This window comes from Bos javanicus, chromosome 11 (genome assembly GCF_032452875.1).
Source record: "Bos javanicus breed banteng chromosome 11, ARS-OSU_banteng_1.0, whole genome shotgun sequence".
NCBI classification, from domain to species: domain Eukaryota; kingdom Metazoa; phylum Chordata; class Mammalia; order Artiodactyla; family Bovidae; genus Bos; species Bos javanicus.
In genome coordinates this window covers 11,450,766-11,477,178 of record NC_083878.1, presented here as the reverse complement: position 1 = coordinate 11,477,178, position 26,413 = coordinate 11,450,766, and the positions used below count along the sequence as shown (strand labels likewise).

The 26,413-nt window shown below is 42.0% G+C and overlaps 1 protein-coding gene and 1 long non-coding RNA gene across 4 annotated transcripts; both read left to right on the top strand.

The window, feature by feature from the left end:
* The first annotated feature begins 9 nt into the window (after nucleotides 1–9).
* LOC133256832 (uncharacterized) lies at nucleotides 10–22,951 on the top strand. 2 transcript variants are annotated; one of them, XR_009739312.1, is made up of 3 exons: nucleotides 10–452; nucleotides 18,044–18,094; nucleotides 20,174–22,951. It is a non-coding gene; the product is annotated as an uncharacterized LOC133256832 (long non-coding RNA). The 2 variants fall into 2 exon arrangements; XR_009739313.1 differs by having other exon boundaries at nucleotides 149–452; nucleotides 20,127–22,951.
* A 1,699-nt stretch (nucleotides 22,952–24,650) lies between these two features.
* LOC133256829 (heterogeneous nuclear ribonucleoproteins A2/B1-like) lies at nucleotides 24,651–26,191 on the top strand. 2 transcript variants are annotated; one of them, XM_061431928.1, is made up of 2 exons: nucleotides 24,651–25,632; nucleotides 25,753–26,191. In XM_061431928.1, the coding sequence occupies exons 1-2, from the start codon at nucleotides 24,876–24,878 to the stop codon at nucleotides 25,935–25,937; spliced, it is 942 nt and encodes a 313-aa protein (XP_061287912.1). In that variant the 5' UTR covers nucleotides 24,651–24,875; the 3' UTR covers nucleotides 25,938–26,191. The 2 variants fall into 2 exon arrangements, with proteins under 2 accessions (XP_061287912.1, XP_061287911.1); XM_061431927.1 differs by having other exon boundaries at nucleotides 24,653–26,191.
* The last annotated feature ends 222 nt before the right edge of the window (nucleotides 26,192–26,413 follow it).

Genomic DNA, 26,413 nt, shown 5'->3' with positions numbered 1-26,413 from the left:
CCTCGCCCCGGCCGCCGCAGACCAACCGGGAGCTAGAGGTCAGCCGGGTGCCGCGCGGGCCGTGGGCGGGGCGCGCGGCCTCCGCAGAGGAGGGGGCGGGGCTCCCGCGTCGGTACCGCCCCCAACTGGGGGCGCCCGGGAAACCCTGCCTCGCTTGGGGGCCGCGCCGCACCCTCGGCCGGGTCTGAAATGCCCGCTCCGCGCCTCCCGGCCAATCCCAAGCCTTCTTTCAAGACGTCCCTGCTCCGGAAAGCCCTCGCCCTAAAACTGCCCCGCCCCACCCCTCCCCTGGATGGCCATCTCCTTTGCGCTGGCAAGTGGGAGCCATGCGCACCCGGCTGCCCCCTTGGTATCTCCTCCAGCCTGCCCTTGCCGGGAAAGTTCCCCGCGTGAAACCAGAGGCGATTCACGCTACGCCGCGTGATGGTCCCGGGTCAGCGACCCGAAAGCGGGTGAGCTGCCGCTGTCTCCCACTTCTACGCGCGGGAGGGACCAAGTATGAACCCGGCGAGGGAGTCCAAGGAGCTCGCGGTCAGCGGCCACTGCGGCGGAGAGCAGAAATGAATAAATGAGTAACCACATCAATATTTAAGTGTTCACTCTGACCGCTGGGGCTCATGCGTCCCGAGTTGGGGAAAATTATAGGCTCTGGTGGAGGTTTTAAACAATTCCTTATATCCATTAAGAGCCTACTCTGTGCAAAGCCCTTGGTATTACTTGCATGCTTGGTTTATTATTGATAATGACAACAGTGGTTAATAATTGCAGATGCTAAATTTCGGCCAGTGCTGGCCCATATGTTTTACATGCGTTACCTCATTTTGTCCTCAAAGCAGCCCTGTGGGGTGAGTATGGTTTTTAATCCTTATTTTCAGGAAGATAAAATTGCAGCTTAGAGAGGTTAACCTGCCATGATTCATAACTGGAAGAAGTGGGATGTGAATCCACACAGATGACTCCAAAGTCGTTTTTGTTGTTTTCGTTTTAGAGCCTGTATTAAAAATCGTATTTTAAAAAATATGTATGAAACACAGAGCTTAAAAAAAATCAAATAGGACAGAAATGCTTATGATGAAAAGCAAAATATTTCCTTCCCACCCCTCATTCCAGGGTTAATTTTGGGCCTGGTGGTTACCTCCCCATCTCTACATGCTTACATAGTTTATCTAGATTTATCAGGACTGGTCACTATCTATTGTCTTCCTATGACAGATAATGATTTAGCTCCTGCCCACTTTTCTCTCTCAATCTTACGTATTGTAGTTATGCTTTTGCTGTTGTTGTTGTTCTTCTATTGGATACTTTGATTGTGAAGTGAAGTGAAAGTCACTCAGTTGTGTCCGACTCTTTGTGACCCCATGGACTGTAGCCCACCAGGCTCCTCTGTCCATGGGCTTCTCCAGGCAAGAATACTGGAGTGGGTTGCCATTTCCTTCTCCAAGGGATCTTCCCAACCCAGCGATCGAACCCAGGTCTCCTGCATTGCAGACTTTGATAGTGGAAACCTTTATTTCTTCTCGGGGAGACTTCACAGTACTTCTTGATGTTTTATGCTGTGAAAGAAGGATGCCAGAATCCCCACTTTTCCAGGCCATGTCCTCTACCAGGAATATGGTTGTATTCCAGGTACATGAGACCCATGGGAGCATATTATGCACCAGGGCTCCATCCTTCTACCTCACCTATGATCAAAATGGGGTGAAGGAGTGCTCTCTGAGCCCCGCAGCCCAGCATCCCTGTGGACAGCACCTAGCTTTGGAGACAGCCACCTCTGCCTATGGATCGTGGCTCTCTGCCACTTAACAACAGTAAGACCTGAAGGTTAAGCCAGCTCTCTAACCTCTCTCAGCCTTGTTTCCTGATCTACAAAATGGGAATAATGATTCCTATTTTAAGCAGTTGCTGAGATTACATGATAGAGACCATCACAAATGATCTCAAAGCATCTGAACATCATATATAGCTTCTTTCTGATTATAAAATTTATTTGGAAAATACAGAAAAATATAAAGAAGGAAATAAAAAATAGATTAAGATCTCACTGTTCAGAAATAAGCACTGTTAACAACTTGTTGAATTTCCAGTCTTTACAGTATATGTTGTTTTATATGCATTACAGTTGTGAGGGAATTACAGTATAATGGTTAAACCTGGGTGCTCTCGAGTCCTTGTTCTACCAATTGCTCTATGTGTACTTTTTCATTTTCCTTTGAAGACAACCCTTTAAAGCAAATGCTATTGCTACCTTTGGGCTTCCCGGGTGGCTCAGCAGCAAAGACTCCAACTGCAATTCAGGAGATGTGGGTTCAATCCCTGGGTTGGGAAAATCCCCTGGAGAAGGTCATGGCAACCTACTCCAGTATTCTTGCCTGGGAAATCCCATGGACAGAGGAGAGTGGCAGGCTACAACCCATGGGGTTGCAAAGAGTCGGATACGACTTGGCGGCTAAACAGCAGCAACAAATTGCTACTTCATCTTCATGGTTGAGGAAGCTAAAGCAAGAAAAGCTTGGATGATTTTCCCCAAGTTTGTAACCAGAAAATTGCAGACTGGACTTGGGCTCAGGTCCAAGTGACTCTACTGCCTGTGGTACTCTGCCCTTAAACTAGCTTAGTTTGTTGGTCGTCTAAGCCTACTATATCATCTGAAGTCAGTAAAGCAGGAAGTGTTGTCATACCCATTTTACAGATGAAGAAATTGAGGTATAAAAAAAGGTTAAACAGGCTTACCCAAGGTTAAGAGTCAGGATGAAGCCACACTTTAAGAATGAACTCCCCAGGGCTTTGCAAATGAAGGTATCTTTGCCAAGGCATGACTAGCATATGCTTGTCATTGTCCTTTAATGGCTCTGTTTCATGGGTTTTTCTTAGCTCTCCAACGTGACGGGACTGGCTCTGTCCACCCACTTCCCTCCCCCTCCCCCATGGAGTAGTAAGGCTCCAGGAAAGGGCAAAAGAGAACAAAGATGGGCTACTCCCTCCTTCCTCCTGCCCTGGCCCTCATAATTTGGCAAGCTCAGGCTTCCTGCTAGCCTGGGATTGCAGCTGCAAGAGGGCAGTGAAGTCAGGAAGGTCTCCACTGCAGGGCACTTGGCCCTAAGAGAAAGGGTGGGCTCTACTAGCTGTTTGCAGTTGAGAAAAGAGCAGAAACTCTGAAAACATTGAGGTCTTGGCCACCTAGAGGTGTTTTCTGCTCTAGGAGGTGAGATCACCCACTGCAGTCTGATGTGAGGGTTAAAGAGAGAACCCTCCTGCTTCCTCTTCTTCCCCAGGGCTGGGTGTGTTCTCTGCCTTCCTGGGCCTCTCTAGTCCATTTGGGACAGTTCTTGCTTTGAAACAGTGGTCCTTCTATGTAATTTCCACTCATTGCTTCCCTGTGCAATATCATAACGCTTCCATGCAGGCACTATAAAAATGCATCTGCCTGGCTCTGCAAGCTACATTTCCCCCTGTCCTTCACCTCTCCCTCCCACGGCTATTTTAAAGGGCCTTTACTATAATTGACTTTCCTGGTGGCTCAGGGTAAAGCCTCTGTCTACAATGCGGGAGACCCAGGTTCAATCCCTGGGTGGGGAAGATCTCCTGGAGAAGGAAATGGCAACCCACTCCAGTAGTCTTGGCTGGAAAATCCCATAGACGGAGGAACCTGGTAGGCTACAGTCCATGGGGTCGCAAAGAGTTGGACACGATGAGCGACTTCACTTTCACTTTACTGTAATAGAGTTGCCCAGCCTGAATTTAAATCCTGGTGCCACCACTTACTAGCAGTATAAGCTTGGGCAAAATACTGAACCCCAGAATCTCAGTTTCCACATTATAAAATGGGCCTAATAATATATCTAATAATTCATAAGATTAGTATGAGAGCTATCTCAACATACCCTAAGCAGTGATGAGTAGCACCTTAGAAATCTCTGCTGAAAGCTAAAGGTAGTACCTTCTTGTTCCCTTTGCAGTTCTTTGATTGCCAGTGAGACTGAACATTTTTTTCAGTTATTACTCATCTGTATTTCCCCTTTTAATAAGTTTATTTTTGAATTGTCTCTTTTCTATGCCCATTTTTCTTTGAAGCCTTAACTTACTAATTTATATTAACCCTGTCTATGTTAGGAATAATAATACTTTGCCTTTTTTATTTATTGCAAATATGTTTTGACATACGTTATGGAGTCAAATCCTTGAATTTCTTCTAATATTTCAAGCATACGTTCTTCCACACTCATAGGTCCAATAATATCCATTCATATTTTTTCTAGTTTTTAAATTGTTTGGCTTTTTATTTGTTCCTTCATTCTCTTTAATTTCTTCTAGAAACTATTTTGATGAATGACTTGAGGTGAAAATCTAACTCTGTCTCCCCCAAAAGCTATCCAAGTTCCCCAATACTTACTAAAAAACCCTGTCCCTTTGCCATTGGTTTTCTTGTTCTTATATATACAGAGTCTGAACTTTTTACTCTAATCCACTGACATTTATATCTTTCTGTCAGTGCTATTCCATTTTGATTATTGTTGTTTTATAAATGCTTTACTATAGCAGAAGGGAAAATCTTCACTCGTTTCTCTTTTTATAGCTGCTCTCAGCTGTGTATTCATCCACATGAGCTCTAATTCTTTTTGGAATTATAAGAGAAATTGTTATGAGAAAAATTGACATCTTTTAAAACAATAGCCATACTCCTGACTTCTATTTTACCATTGTGCTGGAGGTTCTAGCTAGGGCAATTAGGCAAGAAAACAAAATAAAACTAGATTGGAAAGGAAGAGTAAAACTATCTATTTACAGATTAGACGACCTTGTAAACAGAAAACCATAAGAAACAATTAGAACTAATAAATGGGTACAGGATACAAGATCAGTATATTCAAGTCAACTATTTCTACATACTAGCAATGAACATTTTTTAATAAAATTAAAATAATTCCATTTATGAGTATCAAAAAGAATAAAATGCTTAGAAACAAATAGGACATAACAAAAAGAAGTGTAAGATTTACACACTGTAAACTACAAAACATCACTGAACGAAATTAACAAAGACCTAATTAAAAGACATCTCGTGTTCGTAAATTGGAAGACTTAATATTGTTAAGATGCCAGTACACCCCAAGTTGGTCTGCAGATTCAACACATTCCCCATCAATATCCCAGCTGCTGTTTTTGCAGAAATTGACAAGCTGATCCAGGAAATCATATGGAAACGCGAGGGACACAGAATAGCTAAACAAATCTTGGAAACAAAAAACAAAGTTGGAGGACTAACATGTCCCGATTTCAAACTTACTACAAATCAAGACAATAAGATACTGGCATAAGGATAGACATAGATCAGTGGAATAGAATTGAGATTCCAAAAATACACCCTTACATTCATGGCCGACTGATTTTTCAGTAAAGGTTCCAAGACCATTTCGTGGAGAAAGAATAGTCTTTTCAACAAATGGTGTTAGGACAGCTGGATATTTGCATGCAAAAGAATTAAGTTGGACCCCTTCCCTACACCATACACAAAAGTTAACCTAAAATAGATCATAGACCTAAATGTAAGCACTAAACCTATAAAACTTTTAGAAGAAATATTCATGACCTTGGGTTAGGCAAAGCCTTCTTAGATACAACACCACAAGCACAAACAACCAAAGAAAAGAACAGATAAACTACACTTCATCAAAATGAAAAACTCTTGTCCTTTGAAGAACATCATCAAGAAAGTAAAAGGACAACGAATGGGTTGAGAGAAGATATTTTTAAATCATAATATATGATAAGATACTGTTGCTGCTAAGTCACTTCAGTCGTGTCCGACCCTCGTCGACCCCATGGACTGCAGCCTACCAGGCTTCTCCATCCATGGGATTCTCCAAGCAAGAGTACTGGAGTGGGGTGCCATTGCCTTCTCCGGATAAGGTACTAGTATCCAGAATATTTTGGAGAAGGAAATAGCAACCCACTCCAGTATTCTTTTTTTTTTAATATATATATATAAAATTTTATTTATTTATTTGGCTGTGCTGGGTCTTCATTGCTCCATGAGCTTTTCTCTAGTTGTGGTCAACAGGGGGTTACTTTCTGGTTGTGGTGTGCAGGCTTCTCATTGCGATGGGAAGCTTCTCATGGCTTCTGTTGCAGAGCACAGGCTCTGAGGTTCAGGAGTTGAGGCTCCTGGGCTCTAGAGCACAGGCTCAGTAGTTGTGGCTCATGGGCTTAGCTGCTCTGCAGCATGTGGGATCTTTTCGGACCAGGGATCAAACCCGTGTCCCCTGCATTGGAAGGTGGATTCTCCACCACTGAGCCACCAGGGAAGCCCCACACTCCAGTATTCTTGCCTGGAGAATCCCGTGGATAGAGGAGCATAGTGGGTTGCAGTCCATAGGGTCATACAGAATCGGACACGACTAAAGTGACTTAGCATGCACACCCATACAGAATATTTAAAGAACTCTTACAGTTCAACAATAAAGACAAATAACCCAGTTTTAAAATGGGAAAATGATTTGAAAAGATATATCCCTAAAGAAGATTTGCAAATAGCCAATACATATGTGAAAAGATATCAAAATATTAGCCATTAAGGAGATATAAATCAAAACCACAATGAAAAATTTCCTTGATGGTCCAGTGGTTAAGAATCTGCCTGCCAAAACAGGAGACACAGGTTCAATCCCTGGACAGGGAAGATTCCGCATGACTCAGGAGAACTAAGCCCATGTGCCACAACTATTGAGCCTGTGCCCCAGAGCCATGAGCCGCAACTCCTGAGCCCACATGCCGCAGTTACTGAAGCTCCCACACCCTAGACCCTGTGCCCCACAACAAGAACAGCCACCGCAATAAGCCAGCACTGCAGCTAGAGACAGCCCGTGCGCAGCACTGAAGACCCAGCACAGCCAAAAATTAATTAATTAATTATAGGTCCCCTAAAAGCTTAAAAAACCCACACTGAAGTACCACTTGACTCCCTCTAGAATGGGTATATTTTAAAAAGACAGATGATAATGAGCGTTGTCAGGATGTGGAGACCCTGGAACCCTCATACATTGCTGGTAGGAGTATAAAATGGTACAGCTGCTTTGGAAAACAGTTTGGCAGTTAAATTGTTAAACATGGGAGCTACCATATCACCTAGCAATTTCACTCCTAGAAATATACCCAAGAGAAGTGAAAACATGCGTCTTACATAAAAAGTGTGCATGAATATTCATCCCCAGATTCCTACCCCAAACCTCCAAACCTATCACCACCTGCATTCTTCCTTTCTCAGAGAAATAGGTGTTCCTGTGTGCTTAATGTTCCTCTTTTTGCCTTGGAGTAATCCAGGGTTCCATCTCTTCCTTCATTTGTTTATTTCATATCCACTGGCTCCTTCATCTCATCATATAACGCATGCTCAAGTCACTCCTAATAAACACAAGAGAAAACAACAAATCCCTCTATCAGTCTGTACCACGTCCTTTCTGTCAGGTGATTTACCGTTATCTCCTTCTTCCCCCTTCCTACCCTGAACCACCGCAGCCTGGCTCTCCAAGCTCCCACCCCATCTATGATTGCAGCATCCCAGGACTCTCCTTCAATCCTTTTGTTACTTGACCTCTCTCTGGCATTCGGTAGTTAACCATTCCCGTCTCCAAACTCCCTTAACCCCACTTTCTGCCTCTGGGCCTGTTTTTACGCTTTTGCTCCTGCCTCTCCCTCCACTCACTACTAGGTCTACTGCAGAGGCTTCTCTTCCTTCCTCCATTTCTTTTTGTTTATTTTTGGCTTTGCTGAGCTTTCGTTGCCATGAGGGCTTTTCTCTAGAGACGAGCAGGGGCCTACTGTCTAGGTACGGTGCGCAGGTTTCTCGTTGTGGTGGCTTCTCTTGTTGTGGTGCATGAGTTCTAGGGAACACAGGCTTCAGTAAGTGCAGCTCATGGACTCTAGAGCTCAGGCTCAATAGCTGTGGCACACAGGCTTAGTTGCCTCACAGCATGCGGGATCTTAGTTCCCTGTCCAGGGACCAAACCCACATCCTTTGCAGGGCAGGGGATTCTTAACCCCAGATCACCAAGGGGATTCATAACGGCTAGACCACTAGGGATGTCCCTTTCCCCCATTTCTTAACGTGGGTTTATTTCCCAGCTCTCTTCTCTTTCCAGTCCTCAGACTCTCCCTGGAGATTCACTTCCTCCCACATGGTTTTATCCACCCTGTATTTGTCCCCAGCTCCCATAGTTCTGCTTCCACGCCAGTCCTCTTTCCTGAGCCCTGAACCCACCCTTGTGAATGCTGCGAACATCCCCCAAATACCTCTCACTCAACAAGTTTGTATTCATTTTCTAGGGCTGCTGCTGCTGGGTGGCTTAAACAACACAAATTGATTTTTCTCAGTTCTGGAAGCTAGAAGTCCAAGGTCAAGTTGTTGGCAAATTTGGCTTCTTCTGAGGCCTTGCTGCTTGGCTTGCTGGTGGTGGTCTTCTTGCTTCCTCCTCGCGTGGTTTTCCCCTGGCCCAGGTGTTGTCCCTGTCCTAATCTTCTCTTCTTATAAAGGATACCAGTCCTGCTGGATTCAGTTCAGTTCAGCCGCTCAGTCATGGCCAACTCTTTGCGACCCCATTGACTGTGGCACACCAGGCTTCCCTGTCCATCACCAACTCTCAGAGCTTGCTTAAACTCATGTCCATCAAGTTGGTGATGCCATCCGGCCATCTCATCCTCTGTCATCCCCTTCTCTTTCTGCCTTCAATCTTTCCCAGCATCAGGGTCTTTTCCACTGAGTCAGTTCTTCGCATCAGGTGGCCAAACTGTTGGAGCTTCAACTTCAGCATGAATATTCAACTTGAATGAATACTGAATATGCAACTTCAACTTCCAATGAATATTCAGGACTGATTTCCTTTAGGATTGATTGATTTGATCTCCTTGCAGTCCGGGGGACTCTCAACAATCTTCTCCAACACCACAGCCTTCTTCACAGTCCAACTCTCACATCCATACATGACTACTGGAAAAACCATAGCTTTGACTAGATGGACCTTTGTCAGCAAAGTAATGTCTCTGCATTTTAATATGCTATCATAGCTTTTCTTCCATGGAGCAAGCATCTTTTAATTTCATGGCTGCAGTCACCATCTGCAGTGATTTTGGAGCCCAAGAAAATAAAGTCTGTCACTGTTTCCATTGTTTCCCCATCTATCTGCCATGAAATGATGGGACTGGATGCCATGATCTTAGTTTTTTGCATGTTGAGTTTTAAGCTAGCTTTTTTACTCTCCTCTTTCACTTTCATCAAAAGGCTCTTTAGTCCCTCTTCACTTTCTGCCATAAGCGTGGTGTCATCTGTATATCTGAGGTTATTGATATTTCTCCTGGCAATCTTGATTCCAGCTTGTGCTCATCCTACTGGATTAAGGCCCATTAATATAACCATATTTTACCTTAATTACCTCTTCAAATGGAGAAGGAAATGGCAACCCACTCCAGTACTCTTGCCTGGAAAATCACATGGACGGAGGAGCCTGGTAGGCCCTGGTAGTCCATGGGGTTGCAAAAGTCAGACATGACTGAGCGACTTCACTTCACTCACTTCATACTTTATCACTGGAGAAGGAAATGGCAACCCACTCCAATATTCTTGCCTGGAGAATCCCATGGACAGGGGAGCCTGGCAGGCCATGGTCCATAGGGTCACAGAGAGTCGGACACGACTGAAGTGACTGAGCAAGGCAAGGACCTCTTCAAAGGCACTGTCTCCAAATACAGTCACAATATGAGGTACTGGGGGTTAGGACAAAGGAATTGGCGGGAGGAGCAGGGGGATGTCGAAATTTAGCCCATAACAAAGTTAAAAGTTGAACTCATCATCTCCCCACCATCGCCACCAACTCCATCTGTGTAATCCCTCTCTTGGTGAATCTCTCAAGGCCCTCGCCAGAAACCTAGAGGGTGTAGTATCCTCTCTAAGGGTGAAACTAAACAGAGGTGTTCCCACAAGACCTGGAAGCCACATAGGGTGTCTGCCTCCTGCCTGCTTACTCGATACCATATTGGAAGAAACTGCCAGAGACTACTAGTATTGTGTCAGACAAGGACTCAGGAGCCGACTTGAGGGGCTTTCACTGGCCCGAAGTGCAACAAATAGGGCATCAAAGGGATAATAAATCAATGCATTGAAATACATAAAATATATTTAATGATCTCATAATGATTTGTCATCATTAGAAGATACTAAGGAACTTCTTTGGAGGTTCTGGTAGGAGAGCACAGCTACTAATTTACCCTTAACCAAAAAAACCATCCTGGGGGAAGGTCATCCTCTCTGACTTGAGCATGCAGCTTCAGGAAACACATACACAGAACTGTAAGGGAGGAACAGGACACCCACCAACCCAGCCACATCGGCCAAATCAACCCTGGCAATCAATGGGGTGACAGGATGTCAGAGGAGCCAACACTTTATGTTTTAAAACTGCTAAATAAAGGGGGAAAAGCCTCCCTTCTATATGAACTGCAACATGAGGTAACAGAATAGTAGAGGAGGAGAATATATTTTTTATTAGAATGAAACGAATTTTTTTGTGTTCCCACAAATGAATGAAGGAGGAATGACTGAAGTGGAAGATCACCATCTGGCAGCCTGGAAAGAATGAGTATATTAGGCAATGATTGTCCGTGGCTATTGACATCTCACCAAAAAATAGATGACCTGTAATTATGCACCTCCTGATGGAAGAACCATACCACCACTTATGAGGCAGTCTTGCCCCCAAAATCCAGCCAGAACCTGCTCATGCCTGTAGATCCAACTACAAATTTACAGGAAACTTACATGGGACAGAAAAAAATGCTGAACAACAACTCAGGGACATAACCAGTAAAATCCAAACTGTGGGAAATTACAGGACAATTTTTTTCAAAAAAATAAATTGCAAGGAAAAAAGAGCTAGAGGAAGAACCCAGAAACTTGAAAAATACATTTTTAAAAAACGAGTAAATACCACCCTCTCCCATAGCAGTGAGTACATCCAGCACCCAGATTGTGGTTTCTAAATACCATTCACTGATGAAAAAGAACCAAGATCCTTGGAGAAATGGCTGATTCTAGGACTAGGGCAGGGATAATACGAGATGGGCTTGTATGGTTTTGTAATGCCAGAAAACAAGGAAGTCCTCAGGAAGAAAAGAGGGGAGGGATAGTGTCAAAAGAGTACAGCCACCAACCTGAAGGAACTCCCAGTGACCAGAGCTGGAGTAATTTGAGCAATAAAATATATCAGTAGTGTTGGATTATAACCCATAAACCTAAAGTTATATGAATTAATGATTGAATAAGTAAATAAGAGAAAATTCTTCTTTATGGAAGAATTTTTTTTTTTTGTATTTATTTTTGGCTTTTCTGGGTCTTCATTACTTTTTTTTTTTTCTGGAGTATTTACAGGTGAATGATATGATGTCTTGGATTTTGGTTTAAGATTTTCCAGATTTAGGCAAGGAGGGTGCATGAAATAAGATGGACAAAATGTTTACAATCACTGAAACTTGGTAATGATATATGGGGGTTCATTATACTATTTCTCTACTTTTGTGTATGCTGATATTTTTTTTTTTTTGTCTCTGCTGTGGTTTCTTTTTTTTTTTTTTTTGCACATTTTTAATTTTTAATGTCAAGCTTAAAGAAAAGTTCCAAAAATAATGCAAATAATATCCATATAACCTCTGCCTATACTTGGGCTTTTTCTCTAGTTGCAACAAGTGGAGGCTACTCTCTATTTGCATGGCCTAGGCTTCCCTTTGCAGTGGCTTCTCTTGTTGCTGAGCACAGGCTCTAGGGCACAAGGGCTTCAGTAGTTGCGGCTCAAAGGCTAGAGGACAGGATCAGTAGTTGTAGAACAAGGGCTTAGTTGCAGCAGGTGGAAACTTGCAAGACCAGGGATTGAACCTGTGTCCCCTGCATTGGCAAGCAGATTCTTAACCACTGGACCACAAAGGAAGTCCAAGAATTCTAACAGATACTGCTTCTCCAAGAAGTGGAATGTAATTTACCTCTCCTTGAGTGTGACTGGACTCAGAGACTCACCTTCAAAGAATAGAGTATGAAAATTAGAAATTTTGCAGTGACAAAACCTGACAGACACCACCTTAATCAAGTGATCTAGATTAACATCGGTTCAGTTCAGTTCAGTTCAGTCTCTCAGTCATGTCCGACTCTTTGTAACCCCATGAACCACAGCATGCCAGGCCTCCCTGTCCATCACCAACTCCCAGAATCCACCCAAATCCATGTCCATTGAGTGGGTGATGCCATCCAACCATCTCATCCTCTGTCGGCCCCTTCTCCTCCTGCCCTCAATCTTTCCCAGCATTAGGGTCTTTTCAAATGAGTCAGCTCTTCACGTCAGGTGGCCAAAGTACTGGAGTTTCAACTTCAACATCAGTCCTTCCAATGAACACCCAGGACTGATCTCATTTAGGATGGACTGGTTGGATCTCCTTGCAGTCCAAGGGACTTTCAAGAGTCTTCTCCAACACCACAGTTCAAAAGCATTAATTCTTTGACACTCAGCTTCTTTATAGTCCAACCCTGACATCCATACATGACCACTGAAAAAACCATAGCCTCGACTAGATGAACCTTTCTTGGCAAAGTAATGTCTCTGCTTTTGAATATGCTATCTAGGTTGGTCATAACTTTCCTTCCAAGGAGTAAGCGTCTTTTAATTTCATGGCTGCAGTGAGCCCCCCCTAAAAAAAGTCTGACACTGTTTCCACTGTTTCCCCATCTATTTGCCATGAAGTGGTGGGACCAGATGCCATGATCTTAGTTTTCTGAATGTTGAGCTTTAAGCCAACTTTTTCACTCTCCTTTTTCACTTTCATCACTAGTGATAAATCCTATTGATTAGCATAGGTACAGTGCAATAAGGGCATTTCACCTCTGTGCCTTTATGTTATAAAAACTCATAGCCCTCCTGCCCTGTAGGTGAGAATGTAAACTGCTACAGCCACTATGGAGAACAGTATGGAGGTTCCTTGAAAAATTAAAAATAGAGCTACCATATGATCCAAGAATCCCACTCCTGTGCATATATCTAGAGAATACCATAATTCAACAATACTTGCACGCCAATATTCACTGAAGCACTATTTACAATAACCAGAACATGGAAGCAACCAAATGTCCATCAACAAAGGAATGGATAAAAAAGATAGGTACATATATTAGTGGAATATTACTCAGCTATTAGAAAGGTCAAAATAATGTCATTTGCAGCAACCTGGATGGACCTAGAGATTGTCATACTGAGTGAAGGAAGTCAGATGAAGACAAGGGTCATATAATATTGCTTATGTGTGGAATCTAATTTTAAAAGGCTATGAATGAACTTATATACAAAACAGAGTTACAGGTATGCAAAATAAACTTATGGTTACCAGGGGCAAAGATGGGGCAGGGAAGGATAAATTGAAAGACTGGGATTTACACATACATACTACCATATATAAGATAGACAGCTAATAAGAACCTATGGTATAGAACAGGAAAGTGAAAGAAAGAAAGTGAAGTCGCTCAGTCGTGTCCGACTCTGCAACCTCATGGACTGTAGCCTGTCAGGCTCCTCCGTCCATGGGATTTTCCAGACAAGAATACTGGAGTGGGTTGCCATTTCCTTCTCCAGGGGATCCAGATCCAGGAATCAAACCCCAGTTTCCAGCACTGCAGGCAGACTCTTTATCATCTGAGCCACCAGGGAAGCCCATAGAACAGGAAGCTCTACTGAATACTCTGTAATGGCCTATTTGGAAAAAGAATCTGAAAAAAAAGAATGGGTATATGTATACATATAACAGATTCACTTTGCTGTACATCTGAAACTAACACAACATTGTCAATCAACTATATTCCAATTTTTAAAAAAAATAAAAACTCACGGCTGCTTTCTAGCAAGAGAAAAACAACAGACAAATACAAATTGAGGGACATGCTTCAGAATATCTGAGCAGTACCCTTCACAAGTGTCAAGGTCATGATAATCATCAGAGACGGGAGGAAACTTAGGAGACATGTCCTTCCTTGAGGGGACCTAAACTGTGCACATCCTTGTCTAATTCATCCCCCAAGTGTGATCCCTAAACACTAGGTTTTAGTTTTACCTGTTATTTTGAAGAAATTGCCTTTTAAAAATTATTTTTATTGAGATATAGTTGATTTATAAGATTAAATAAACTTCAGGTGTGTAGCATAGTGATTCACAATTTTTAAAGTTTATACTCCATTTATAGTTATCGTAAAATATTGGCTATATTCCCTGTGCTGTACAATATATCTTTGTAGCTTATTTTATACACTGCAGTTTGTACCTCTTAATCCTCTACTCCTATCTTGCCCCTCCCCCTTCCCTTTCCTCTCTGGTAAGCACTAGCTTGATCTCTGTATCTGTGAATGTTTCTTTTTTGTTATATTCACTGGTTTGCTGTATTTTTAGATTCCACATATAAGTTATAACATACACTATTTGTCTCCCTCTGTCTGACATTTCACTAAGCGTGATATCCTTTACGTCTATCCATGTTTTTGCAAATGGCAAGTTTTCATTCTTCTTTAGGGCTGAATAATATTCCATTGTGTGTGTGTGTGTGTGTGTGTGTGTGTGTGTGTATGTATAATCAATTTAGTCGTGTCTGATGCTTTGCTGCCTTATGGACTGTAACCTACCAGGCTCCTCTGTCGATGGGATTCTTCAGGCAAGAATACTGGAGTGGGTTGCTATGCCTTCCTCCTTCTTCTTGACTCAGGAATCAAACCTGTGTCTCCTGCACTGCAGGCAGATTCTTTACTCCTGAGCCACCAGGGAAGCACCATATTGTTATACATTCATCTGTTATTGAACCCTTAGGTTGCTTCCATATCTTGGCCATTGTAAATATGCTGCTATGAACATTGAGGGGTTCATATATCTTTTCAAATTAATGTTTTTATTTTCTTCAGATATATAGCAAAGAGTAGAATTGCTGGATTAGGGTAGTTCTGTTTTCAGTTTTTTTAGGAACCTCCATACTGTTTTCCACAGTGGCTGCACCAATTTACATTCTCACCAATAGTGTACAAAGGTTGCCTTTGCCCCAGATTCTTACAAACATTTATTTTTGTGCTCTTTCTGATGATAGCCTTTCTGACAGGTGATAATCTCCTTGTGGCTTTGATTTGCGTTTCCCTGTGATAATATTGTGCATCCTCTCATGTGGCTGTTGGTCATCTGTATGTCTTCTTTGGAGAAATGTTCAGGTCTTCTGCTCAGTTTTTAATCGGGTTGTTTGCTGTTTTTGATGTTGAGTTGTATGATCTGCTCGTGTATTTTGTATATTAACCCCTTATCAGTCATATCATTTGCAAATATTTCCTCCCATTCAGTAGGTTATCTTTTTGTTTTGTTGATGGTTTCCTTTGCTGTGCAGAATGTTTTAATTAGGTCCCATTTATTTATTTTTGTTTTTAGTTCTTTTAGACACAGTCAAAAAGAATATTGCTATAATTTATGTCAAAAAATATTCTGCCTATGTTTTCTTTTAGTTTTATGGTTTCCTGCCTTACATTTATGTTTTCAATCCATTTTGAGTTTTTCTTACATATGATGTGAGAAGATGGATTAATTTCATTCTTTTGTATGTATCTGTACCATTTTCCCAGCACCACTTATTGAAAAGACTAACTTTTTTCCATGTATAGTCTAGCCTCCTTTGTTGTAGATTAACTGACCATAATTGCATGAATTTATCTCTGGGCTCTCCGTTCTGTTCCACTGATCTACACACACACACAATGGTGTGTGTTCCAGTACCATACTGTTTTGATTATTGTAGCTTTGTAGTGCAGTCTGAGGGAAAAGAGACCTCTTATTCTATTTTAGAAAATATTACAAAATCATTGTTATGTGAAGACACTGTCAAATGAAACCAAAAAACAATAGGAGAAAAGTATTCTTAAAGTATGTGAGTTGGTTAGCTTTTTGAATTACATTGTTTTCTGGATTGCAGGATGTTTTCGGAATTTGTCAGCTTAAACTTTTTTTTTCAATTTTGGGGGCAATTTTAAGTTTACAGAAAAGTTGCAAACATAATATAGAGAGTTCCCATTTATCCTTAACCCAGCTTCCATTAATGTTAACATTTTATAGGTACATTGACCAAACTAAGAAACCAACATTTGGTATAGTATCATTAACTAGACTACAGACTTGAGAGTTCACCAGTTTTTCCATTAACATCACTTTTTCTGTTCAAGATCCAACCCAGGATCCCACATTGCCTTTGGTCATCATGTCTCTGTAGCTTCCTCCCATCTGTGATGTTTGTGTGTACGTGTGCTGAGTCACTGCAGTCATGTCCAACTCTTTGTGACCCTATGAACCATAGCCTTCCAGGCTCCTCTGTCCATGGGATTCTCCAGGCAAGAATACTGGAGTGGGTTGCCATCCCCTTCTCTAGGGGATCTTCCTGACCCGGGAATTGAACCCACGTCTCTTACGTCTTCTGCCTTGACATGCAGGTTCTTTACCACTAGCACCACCTGGGAAACCCTCTGTGATGTTTCAGTTCAGTTCAGTTCAGTCACTCAGTCGTGTCCAACTCTTTGTGACCCCATGAATCGCAGCACGCCAGGCCTACTTGATAGCAATTCATTAAATGATACATATGCTCTATATGATTTTCTTAATTTTATGTTATATTTAACAATAACAAGTTAAAATCAAAAACAAAAAATTACAGTAACTTCTCATTGCTCTTAGAATAATGGCAGCTAGCCTCAGCCTGGCCAGTGAAGCCCAAATGACTTTGTGCCAGCCTATCTCTGCCTGATTCATAGTGGCCTAGTCAAGCAGGCCCCCTTTCTGTCTCTCATATTTTACCTGCTCCTTCCTGCCACAGGGTCTTTGCACCTGCCATTTCCTCTACCTGGCACACTCTTCCCTCCTCTTTGCCAAGGTAACTCCTGCTCCTCTGTTGCTATCATTTCAGCATCCTTTTACAGTCTAGCCTTGACTGGCCTCCCTAGCTGGGTAGACTCTCCTTGCCACAGGCTCTCATTGCTTCCACAGTGCTGGACTGGTTTGAGTGGCTATTTGTTTCTGTCTGTCTCTCTGCTAGACCATAAGCTACATGAAAGTAGGGACCGCATCTGACAGTAGGGACCACCTCTATCAGCTTCCTCCACAGTGCCTGGCAGGTAGGAGATGCTCAACACTATTTGTTGATTTCAGAGATGAATGAAAATCATAAAACATGCTTAAAAGGTAGGGGAGGAAGGGAGAGAGGAGGAGGGAATTACCGCAGTGTTTATAGCTTATTCATTTTTCATGGAGATGGGGATGGAAAATCATTAGATACTGATTATATATGAAGTTGCCATTAAAAACTTCTTAGGAGCATGGATCCTGGTAAGTCAGAAGATAACCCTTTTGTTTCTGCTGCTCACCTGAATGGGTTCTGGATGAAAAAAACTGGTTCATGAGCTCCTCAAGGAGAGGCTAGAGAATCTGACTTGCTGTGCAGAGTGCGAATTTCAAGTTTCCCACAGCCACAAAGCAATCCACGAGGGAGGGGCAGGCAGAATAGATCGGAAGGAAGAACAGACAGCAGAATCAGCAAAATTGCAAGAGGCATATGCTTTTAAGCCCGACTTTTGTTATTAATTTCTAATTTTAGTGCATTATGGGCAGATAACATGGTCTATATTATATTGATTCTGTGAAATTTATTATAGTTTCTTTTATGGCCAATTTAAATGTTCTTCTGGCTCAAAAAGAATGTGAATTATTTGTCCAGTGTGGGGTTCTTTTATATCTAATTGATCAAATTTATTAACTGTATTGTTTATATCTTCATTGGTGGTTTATGGTTTAGTCGCTAAGTTGTGTCTGACTCTTTGCGACCCCATGGACTGTAGCCCACCAGGCTCCTCTGTCCATGGGATTTTCCAGGCAAGAATACTGAGTGGGTTGCTGTTGCCTTCTCAGGAAAGAATATCTTCATTATCTCTATTTAAGTTTTGTCTTGCTCTCTTGGTGTCTAGGTTTCTAAGAAGACTGACTTTGGAGTTACACATGCTTAAGGATATTTCTCTGTAAGTAAAAATATAAAGACTAATTTATAAAAATTATACCTTTTTCAAATTATGGAGGTTGGGGAGAAACAACAAAGAAAACACAGACCAGAAAGCAAATGAGGGAAAATGAGAGTATTAAAAACCAATCTGAATCTGTAAAAGATGACACAACTAAATCTATCTGGTTAACAATAACTGAATGGGATAAACTTGCAAACTAAAAGAAAATATTGTCAGATATAATTTTAAAAAAAATAAATGAAAATATGTGCTATCAATAAAGATAGCCTAAAATAAAACTGCTCAAGGAGTTTGAAAGTAAAAGAACTAAACAGTGGGTTTTAAAAAAACTTGACAAATTGATTCTTAAGTATATTCAAAAGAGTAAATTCAGAGAGTAACAAATATTTGTTGAATGCCTACTGGGTACCAGGCATGTGTTTTAAAGCTTCAATAATTAAAACAACGGGGTTAGAGCCAAAAGTAGACCAACAGAGTCAGCAGGAACAGAACAGGAAGTCTGGAAATACCCTTACATGTGCATAAGAATTTAATCTATGATAAAGATGATAGCTCAAATGCATAAGGAAAGGACAACTTTACTTCCTACTTGTAAAGAATAAACAGCCATAAATATTCAATATAAACTTAAGAGTTTCAGCTTAAAAAAAGGTATCAGATAGACTAAAGATCTAAACATTAAAAATCCCACTTAAGTAATAGAATAAAATTTAGAAGTTTACTTTTCACATTTGGAGTTCCATCTCAACTGCTCAGAGAATTTGAATAAACAGTTCACAAGGGAAATGTAAAGGCCAGTTAAACATGGAGAAAACAAAGCTTAACCTCACCGGTAGCTTAAAATGATAAATCAGTATGACAGCGATACCCAGTGGGGTCAGGGGGCAAAAGGACACCTTTGGGGTATGAACTGCTGCTGCTGCTGCTGCTAAGTCACTTCAGTTGTGTCCGACTCTGTGCGACCCCATAGACGGCAGCCCACCAGGCTCCCCCGTCCCTGGGATTCTCCAGGCAAGAACACTGGAGTGGGTTGCCATTTCCTTCTCCAATGCATGAAAGTGAAAAGTGAAACTGAAGTCACTCAGTCGTGCCCAACTCTTAGCGACCCCATGGACTGCAGCCCACCAGGCTCCTCGGCCCATGGGATTTTCCAGGTAAAAGTACTGGAGTGGGGTGCCATTGCCTTCTCTGGGGGTATGAACTGGCAAAGCCTTTTTGGAGACCAATTCAACAGTATCTACCAATCATTTAAAACAGGTAGTCCCTATAATCTGGTGATTGCATTTCAAGGACTTTACCCTGTGGAAATCCTCACATAAGTATACAAAGAACATTGTATAAGGATGTTCATTTCTGCGTTAAAACAGCAAACTTCTTGGAGTGGAGTGTAAATATCCATTAATAGAGATGAGGTCACAGCCTATCAGAGAAAATGGCCATGAGCACTGCAGGCTGCTGAGGGAAGGGAAGCTGTAGTCTCACTGGCCCTGTGCTAGGGAAGATTTCTGGCAGAGCCTACTGGTCGGAGGTCCAGGGTCACTCAGACCTTCAGTCCCATCGGGGACGGGCTCTGGTCTCCCAGTGCCAGAGTATTTTTATGCTGCTAGACTTCAGCTTTGGTGACTGACTTATCATTGATTTTGAGAAAAACATTTAAACTCTGGGACTTTTAGTTAGAAAAGTTGTAAAGGTATATACAACATCCTATTTTAAAATAAAAAGGTTTAAAGCAGTAAGAATCTCTGCACATTTTATATTGCTGGTGATGGAGGGGGAACGTGTCTTTGTAAATGGTTCCCGTTCATTCGTGTATTGATTCAACAAATGAGGAACAGACACAGCCTCTCAAGAAGTTCCCTTCATGAGGGGAGGAACTCTTGTGAAGGAATGGATGTGTGTATGTCTGTGTGTGAATCGCTGAGTCGTGTCCGACTCTTTGCGACCCCATGGACTGTAGCCCGCCAGCTTCCTCTGTCCATGGGATTTCTTAGGCAAGAATACTGGAGTGAGTTGCCATTTCCTTCTCCAGGGGATCTTCCTGACCAAGGAATTGAACCTGGGTCTCCTGTATTGCAGGCGGATTCTTTACCACATGAGCCACCAGGGATTCGGAATTCTCCAGGCAAGTCTACTAGAGTGGGTTCCATTCCCTTCTCCAGGGTATCTTCACAACCCAGAGATGGAATCCAGTTCTTCTGTGTTGCAGGCAGATTGTTTACCATCTGAGCCACCAGGGAATGGATACTAAATATTTAACCGCAAAAAGATAAAACTACAAAGTTCAGTAAGCACTGTGAAGGATTACGGGAGCCTGTATTATGGGGCTTATATATAGGGGACTATGTTATAGGGAATATAGGGAGATTCATTTCAGTTGGTCAGGGATGGTTTCCCAGAGGAGATTACGTTAGGTGAGACCAGAGAAAGGAATCCCAGAACAGTTTGCATAAAAAGGAAAGGACTTGGAATTTCCCTGGCAGTCCTGTGGTTAAGACTCTAAAACTTCCAACTCAGAGGGCTTGAGTTCAATCTATGGTCTCTGGTTGGGGAACTAAAATTCCACATGTCGTGGGGCGCAGCAGAAAAATGAAAAAGAAGGGCTTGTGCAAAAGTCCAAGATAAGGAATTGCTGGGAGCATTTACGACATTAACAAAAGGCTGGTGTGGGCCACTTTAAGAATTTGGGATTTTCCACTAACGGCAATGCAAAACTGTGGATTAGGAAAATATTGCTTTTCAACAAGTGTGATTCAGACCAGGCAGTCTCCAGAGCCAATGTGTTTTGGCAAGGGTGTGGGTATATCCTGCTCAAAACAGTTACCCACAGGAAATTGGGAGGAGAGCCAGGAAGGCAGCCAGAGTATTCTAGGCCAATCTCCTCTTCAGAATGGAGACCCCAGGGGAAGAATGGATATCCCAAGGGCCCCCACTGGCAGTGCCAAAGCACAGCTGTGGGGCTGTTTCATGAGGCTTTCCATCCAGATGCAGAAAGTACGCCGAGGGTGTTCTTGGGTGGGGAAGGGATTTGGGAAACGGGTAAACTGCAGTTAAGTTCTGCATATTGATGGGGAAAATTTGTACTGCCTAATTTTCCAATTTAACAATGTTCAGAGTATGAGATTTTAAAGTTTTTATGTGTTTTCAATGAATTCAAAATTTATAAAATATAAATCAAATATGTTTGAGATTGGACATTATATTAATTTCCTATTGCCATTTACAACAAATTACCATAACACTGGTGATTTAAAATAGCACACATGTGTTCCTTTAGTGTTCTAGAGGCCAGATATCTGCAGTCAGTATTAACGGTCTAAAGTTAAAGCATCGACGACCCTGAGTTTTTCTGGAGGTTCTAAGGGAGAATCTACTTCCATTTCCAAGCTCCTGGACATGCCTGCATTCCTTAGCTCATGATCCCTTCCTCCAGCTCTTGCCTCCATTTTCACATTTCTTAACCCTGTAGTCAAATCTCCCTCGGCTTCCTTCTTATAACAGTGCTTGTGATTATATGTAGGGGCCACATACCTAGATAATCCAGAATAATTTTCCCATTTCAAGATCCTTAACAATCACATCTTCAGAGTCCCTTTTGCCATGTAAGATTATATTCACAAATTTAAAGGATTAGCATCAATATCTTTGGGGCCATTTCAACTTTTCACAGGTATATAGTTGAATACAGCCCTCAGACTTCAACCTATCTCAGATTTTTCCCTCAGCTATAATAATAAAATATCCCTAAATTATCCCAATACTCTGGTCCCTAAACCTGTGATACTTTTTTAAAAACAGTTTTTCTGAGGTTCAATGTATATGCCATAAAATCCACCCATTGTAATTACATAAGTACATACACAATTATTTTTAGTAGATTTTTAGAGTTACGTAACTATCACAGCAATCCAGATTTAGAACATTTCCATCAACTCAAAAACTACCCTGTGCTTATCTGCAGTCAGTCACCATTCCTAAGTCCAGCTAAGGCATCCACTAATCTACTTCTATCTGTATACATTTACCTTTTCTACTTATGAATGGGGTCATACCAGATAGTCTTTCGTGTCTAGCTTTCACTTAGTATGTTTCTGAGGTTCATCTGTGTCGTAGTGTGTATCAGTAATCAGTAGTTATTCCTTTTTATTCCCGAGTCATATTCCATTTTAAGAATAAATCACATTTGTTTATCCATTAACCTATTGATGGACATTTGGGTTATTTCCTGGTTTTGGCTCTTACAAATAAATGGCACTGTGAATATTCATATATGAGTTCTTCGTGTGGATGTATGTTTTCATTTCTTTGGATAGATACCTAGGAAGGGAGAAACTACCAAGCTGTTTTCCAAAGTGGCTGTACCGTTTTCCACTCCTATTTGGAAAGTATGAGGGATCCGGTTTCTCCACATCCTTGCTAATACTTGTATAGGATATCCTTTTCTCGTTGAATCGCTTTGGAAACTTTGCCAGAACTAAATTGACTTTACATGTGAGGGCTTATTTCAGTTCTATTCCATTGGCCTATATTTCTGTCTTAATGCCAGTACCGTGTTTTGTTGATTACTGTAATCTTGTAGTAAGTTTTGAAATCAGAAATTGTGAGTTCTCCAATTTTTTTCAAGATTGTTTTGGCTATTCTGGATCCTTTGCATTTCCATATTAATTTTAGAATTAGCGTGTCAATTTCTGCAAAAAAACAGAGCTGGGATTTTAATAAGGATTGCATTGAATTTGTAGATCAATTGGGGCAGTATTATTATATTAACAATAGTAGTTCTAAATTCCGTAGCATTTTCTATGTGCAGGGTCATGTCATCTTTGAATAAAGACAGTCTTACTTCTTTTCCAATGTGAATGGCTTTATTTTTATTTTTTACTTTTTGGCCTTCTCATACTAACTAAAACCTCCAGTACAATGTTGATTAAAAGTGGCAACAGCAGATATCCTTGCCTTGTTCCAGATTTATAGGGATGCAGTCTTTTACGATTACATATAATGTAGACTGTAAATTTTAGTTAGATACCCTTTATCACATTGAGAAAGTCCCCTTTTATTCCTAGCTTAAGAGTTTTTATGGTTATTTTTATTCCTAGCTTAAGAGTTTTTCAAATGCTTTTTCTACATTTCCAGAAATGATCATATGGTTTTTGTCCTTTATTTTATTAACATGGGATTTACCCTCATTGATTTTCAGATGTTAAACCAGCCTTGCACTCCTGGGATAAAGGTGACTTGGTTATAGTGTATAACTCTATTTAAATGTTGCTGGATTTTATTATATAATGTGTTAAGGATTTTTGCCAAATATGTTTATAAGGGATATTGTGTAGTTTTCATAGAATAATTGGCAACTGTCCCCTTCTTCTCTGCTTTATGAAAGAATTTATTGTTGATCAGTCTCTCAGTTGTGTCCTACTTTTTGCGACTGCATGGACTGTAGCACACCAGGCTTCCCTGTCCTTCACTATCTCCCTGAGTTTGCTCAAACTCATATCCATTGAATTGATGATGCCATCCAACCTCTGTCATTCCCTTCTCCTCATGCCCTCAGTCTTTCTCAGCATCAGGGTCTTTTCCAGTGAGTCAGTTCTTCACATCAGGTGGCCAAAGTATTGGAGCTTCAGCTTCAGCATCAGTCCTTCCAATGAATATCCAGGGTTGATTTCCTTTAGGATTGACTGGTTGGATCTCCTTGTTGTCCAAGGGACACTCAAGAGTCTTCTCCAGCACCACAGTTAAAAAGCATCCGTTCTTTGGCACTCAGCATTCTTTATGGTCCAACTCTCACATCCATGATGTGACCTTACAAGAGACTGAGCCAATCTTGCCCTGAGTGTGTGGGAGTCTCCAGGAGAGGTGTGGGTTGACAGTGGCGTGCTGTGGGGGCAGCAGCACCAGCAGCAGCAGTCCTGGGAGGCGCAGAAGCCCTCTTGGAGGAGGTCGCCATTAGTCTTACCATAGAACATACAGCCCATCATAGAGACTGCAGACTCCATGACTGGGCCACCTCAGGCCAAACAACAGGGAGGGAGCACAGCCCCACCCACCAGCAGAAAATGGGATTAAAGATTTGGGAAGCCTGGCCCTGCCCACTAGAGCAAGAACCAGCTTTCCCCACAGTCAGTCCCTCCCATCAGGAAGCTTGCACAAACCTCTTATCTTCATCCATCAGAGGACAGACAGAAGAAATAAGAGCTTCAGTCCTATGGCCCCCAGAACGAAAACCGCAGCCACAGAAAGCTAAGCTCACATGGATCACAGCCTTGTGTAATTCACTGAAACTATGAGCCATGCCATGCAGGGCCACCCAAGAGAGACGGGTCATGGTGGAGAGTTCTGACGAAATGTGGTCCACTGGAGAAGGGGATGGCAAACCGCTTCAGCATTCTTGCCTCGAGAACCGCATGAGCAATATGAAAAGGCAGTAAGAATTTATAAAAGATAGTATTGTAAAGTTTAAAAATTAAATTAACGTACTTGGCGCTAGGAGGTCGTAGAGCGTTCCCGCCATTGGCGGCGGTTAGGACGTTTACGCAACGGCCTGACGTAGGGGAAGACGCGTTAGTCGGGGGGAAGGTTCTAGAAAAGCGGCGGCAGCGGCTCTAGCGGCAGTAGCAGCAGCGCCGGGTCTGGAGTGGAGGTGCTCCAGCGGTGTTGTTTCTCGAGCAGCGGCAGTTCTCACTACAGCGCCAGGACGAGTCCGGTTTGTGTTCGTCCGCGGAGATCTCTCTCATCTCGCTCGGCTGCGGGAAATCGGGCTGAAGCGACTGAGTCCGCGATGGAGAAAACTTTAGAAACTGTTCCTTTGGAGAAGAAAAAGAGAGAAAAGGAACAATTCCGTAAACTCTTTATTGGTGGCTTGAGCTTTGAAACTACAGAAGAAAGTTTGAGGAACTACTACGAGCAATGGGGAAAACTTACAGATTGTGTGGTAATGAGGGATCCTGCAAGCAAAAGATCAAGAGGATTTGGTTTTGTGACTTTTTCTTCCATGGCTGAAGTTGATGCTGCCATGGCTGCAAGACCTCATTCAATTGATGGGAGAGTGGTTGAGCCAAAACGTGCTGTTGCAAGAGAGGAATCTGGAAAGCCGGGGGCTCATGTAACTGTGAAGAAGCTGTTTGTTGGTGGAATTAAGGAAGATACTGAGGAACATCATCTTAGAGATTACTTTGAGGAATATGGAAAAATTGATACCATTGAGATTATTACTGACAGGCAGTCTGGAAAGAAAAGAGGCTTTGGATTTGTTACTTTTGATGACCATGACCCTGTGGATAAGATTGTGTTGCAAAAATACCATACTATCAATGGTCATAATGCAGAAGTAAGAAAGGCTTTGTCTAGACAAGAAATGCAGGAAGTCCAAAGTTCTAGAAGTGGAAGAGGAGGCAACTTTGGTTTTGGAGATTCTCGTGGTGGCGGTGGAAATTTTGGACCAGGACCAGGAAGTAACTTTAGAGGAGGATCTGATGGATATGGAAGTGGCCGTGGATTTGGGGATGGCTATAATGGGTATGGAGGAGGACCTGGAGGTGGCAATTTTGGAGGTAGCCCTGGTTATGGAGGAGGAAGAGGAGGATATGGTGGTGGAGGACCTGGATATGGCAACCAGGGTGGGGGCTACGGAGGTGGTTATGACAACTATGGAGGAGGAAATTACGGGAGTGGGAATTACAATGATTTTGGAAATTATAACCAACAACCTTCTAACTATGGTCCAATGAAGAGTGGAAATTTTGGTGGTAGCAGGAACATGGGGGGACCATATGGTGGAGGAAACTATGGTCCAGGAGGCAGTGGAGAAAGTGGGGGTTATGGAGGGAGAAGCAGATACTGAGCTTCTTCCTATTTGCCATGGGCTTCACTGTATAAATAGGAGAGGATGAGAGCCCAGAGGTAACAGAACAGCTTCAGGTTATCGAAATAACAATGTTAAGGAAAATCTTATCTCAGTCATGCATAAATATGCAGTGATATGGCAGAAGACACCAGAGCAGATGCAGAGAGCCATTTTGTGAATGGATTGGATTATTTAATAACATTACCTTACTGTGGAGGAAGGATTGTAAAAAAAATGCCTTTGAGACAGTTTCTTAGCTTTTTAATTGTTGTTTCTTTCTAGTGGTCTTTGTAAGAGTGTAGAAGCATTCCTTCTTTGATAATGTTAAATTTGTAAGTTTCAGGTGACATGTGAAACCTTTTTTAAGATTTTTCTCAAAGTTTTGAAAAGCTATTAGCCAGGATCATGGTGTAATAAGACATAACGTTTTTCCTTTAAAAAAATTTAAGTGCGTGTGTAGAGTTAAGAAGCTG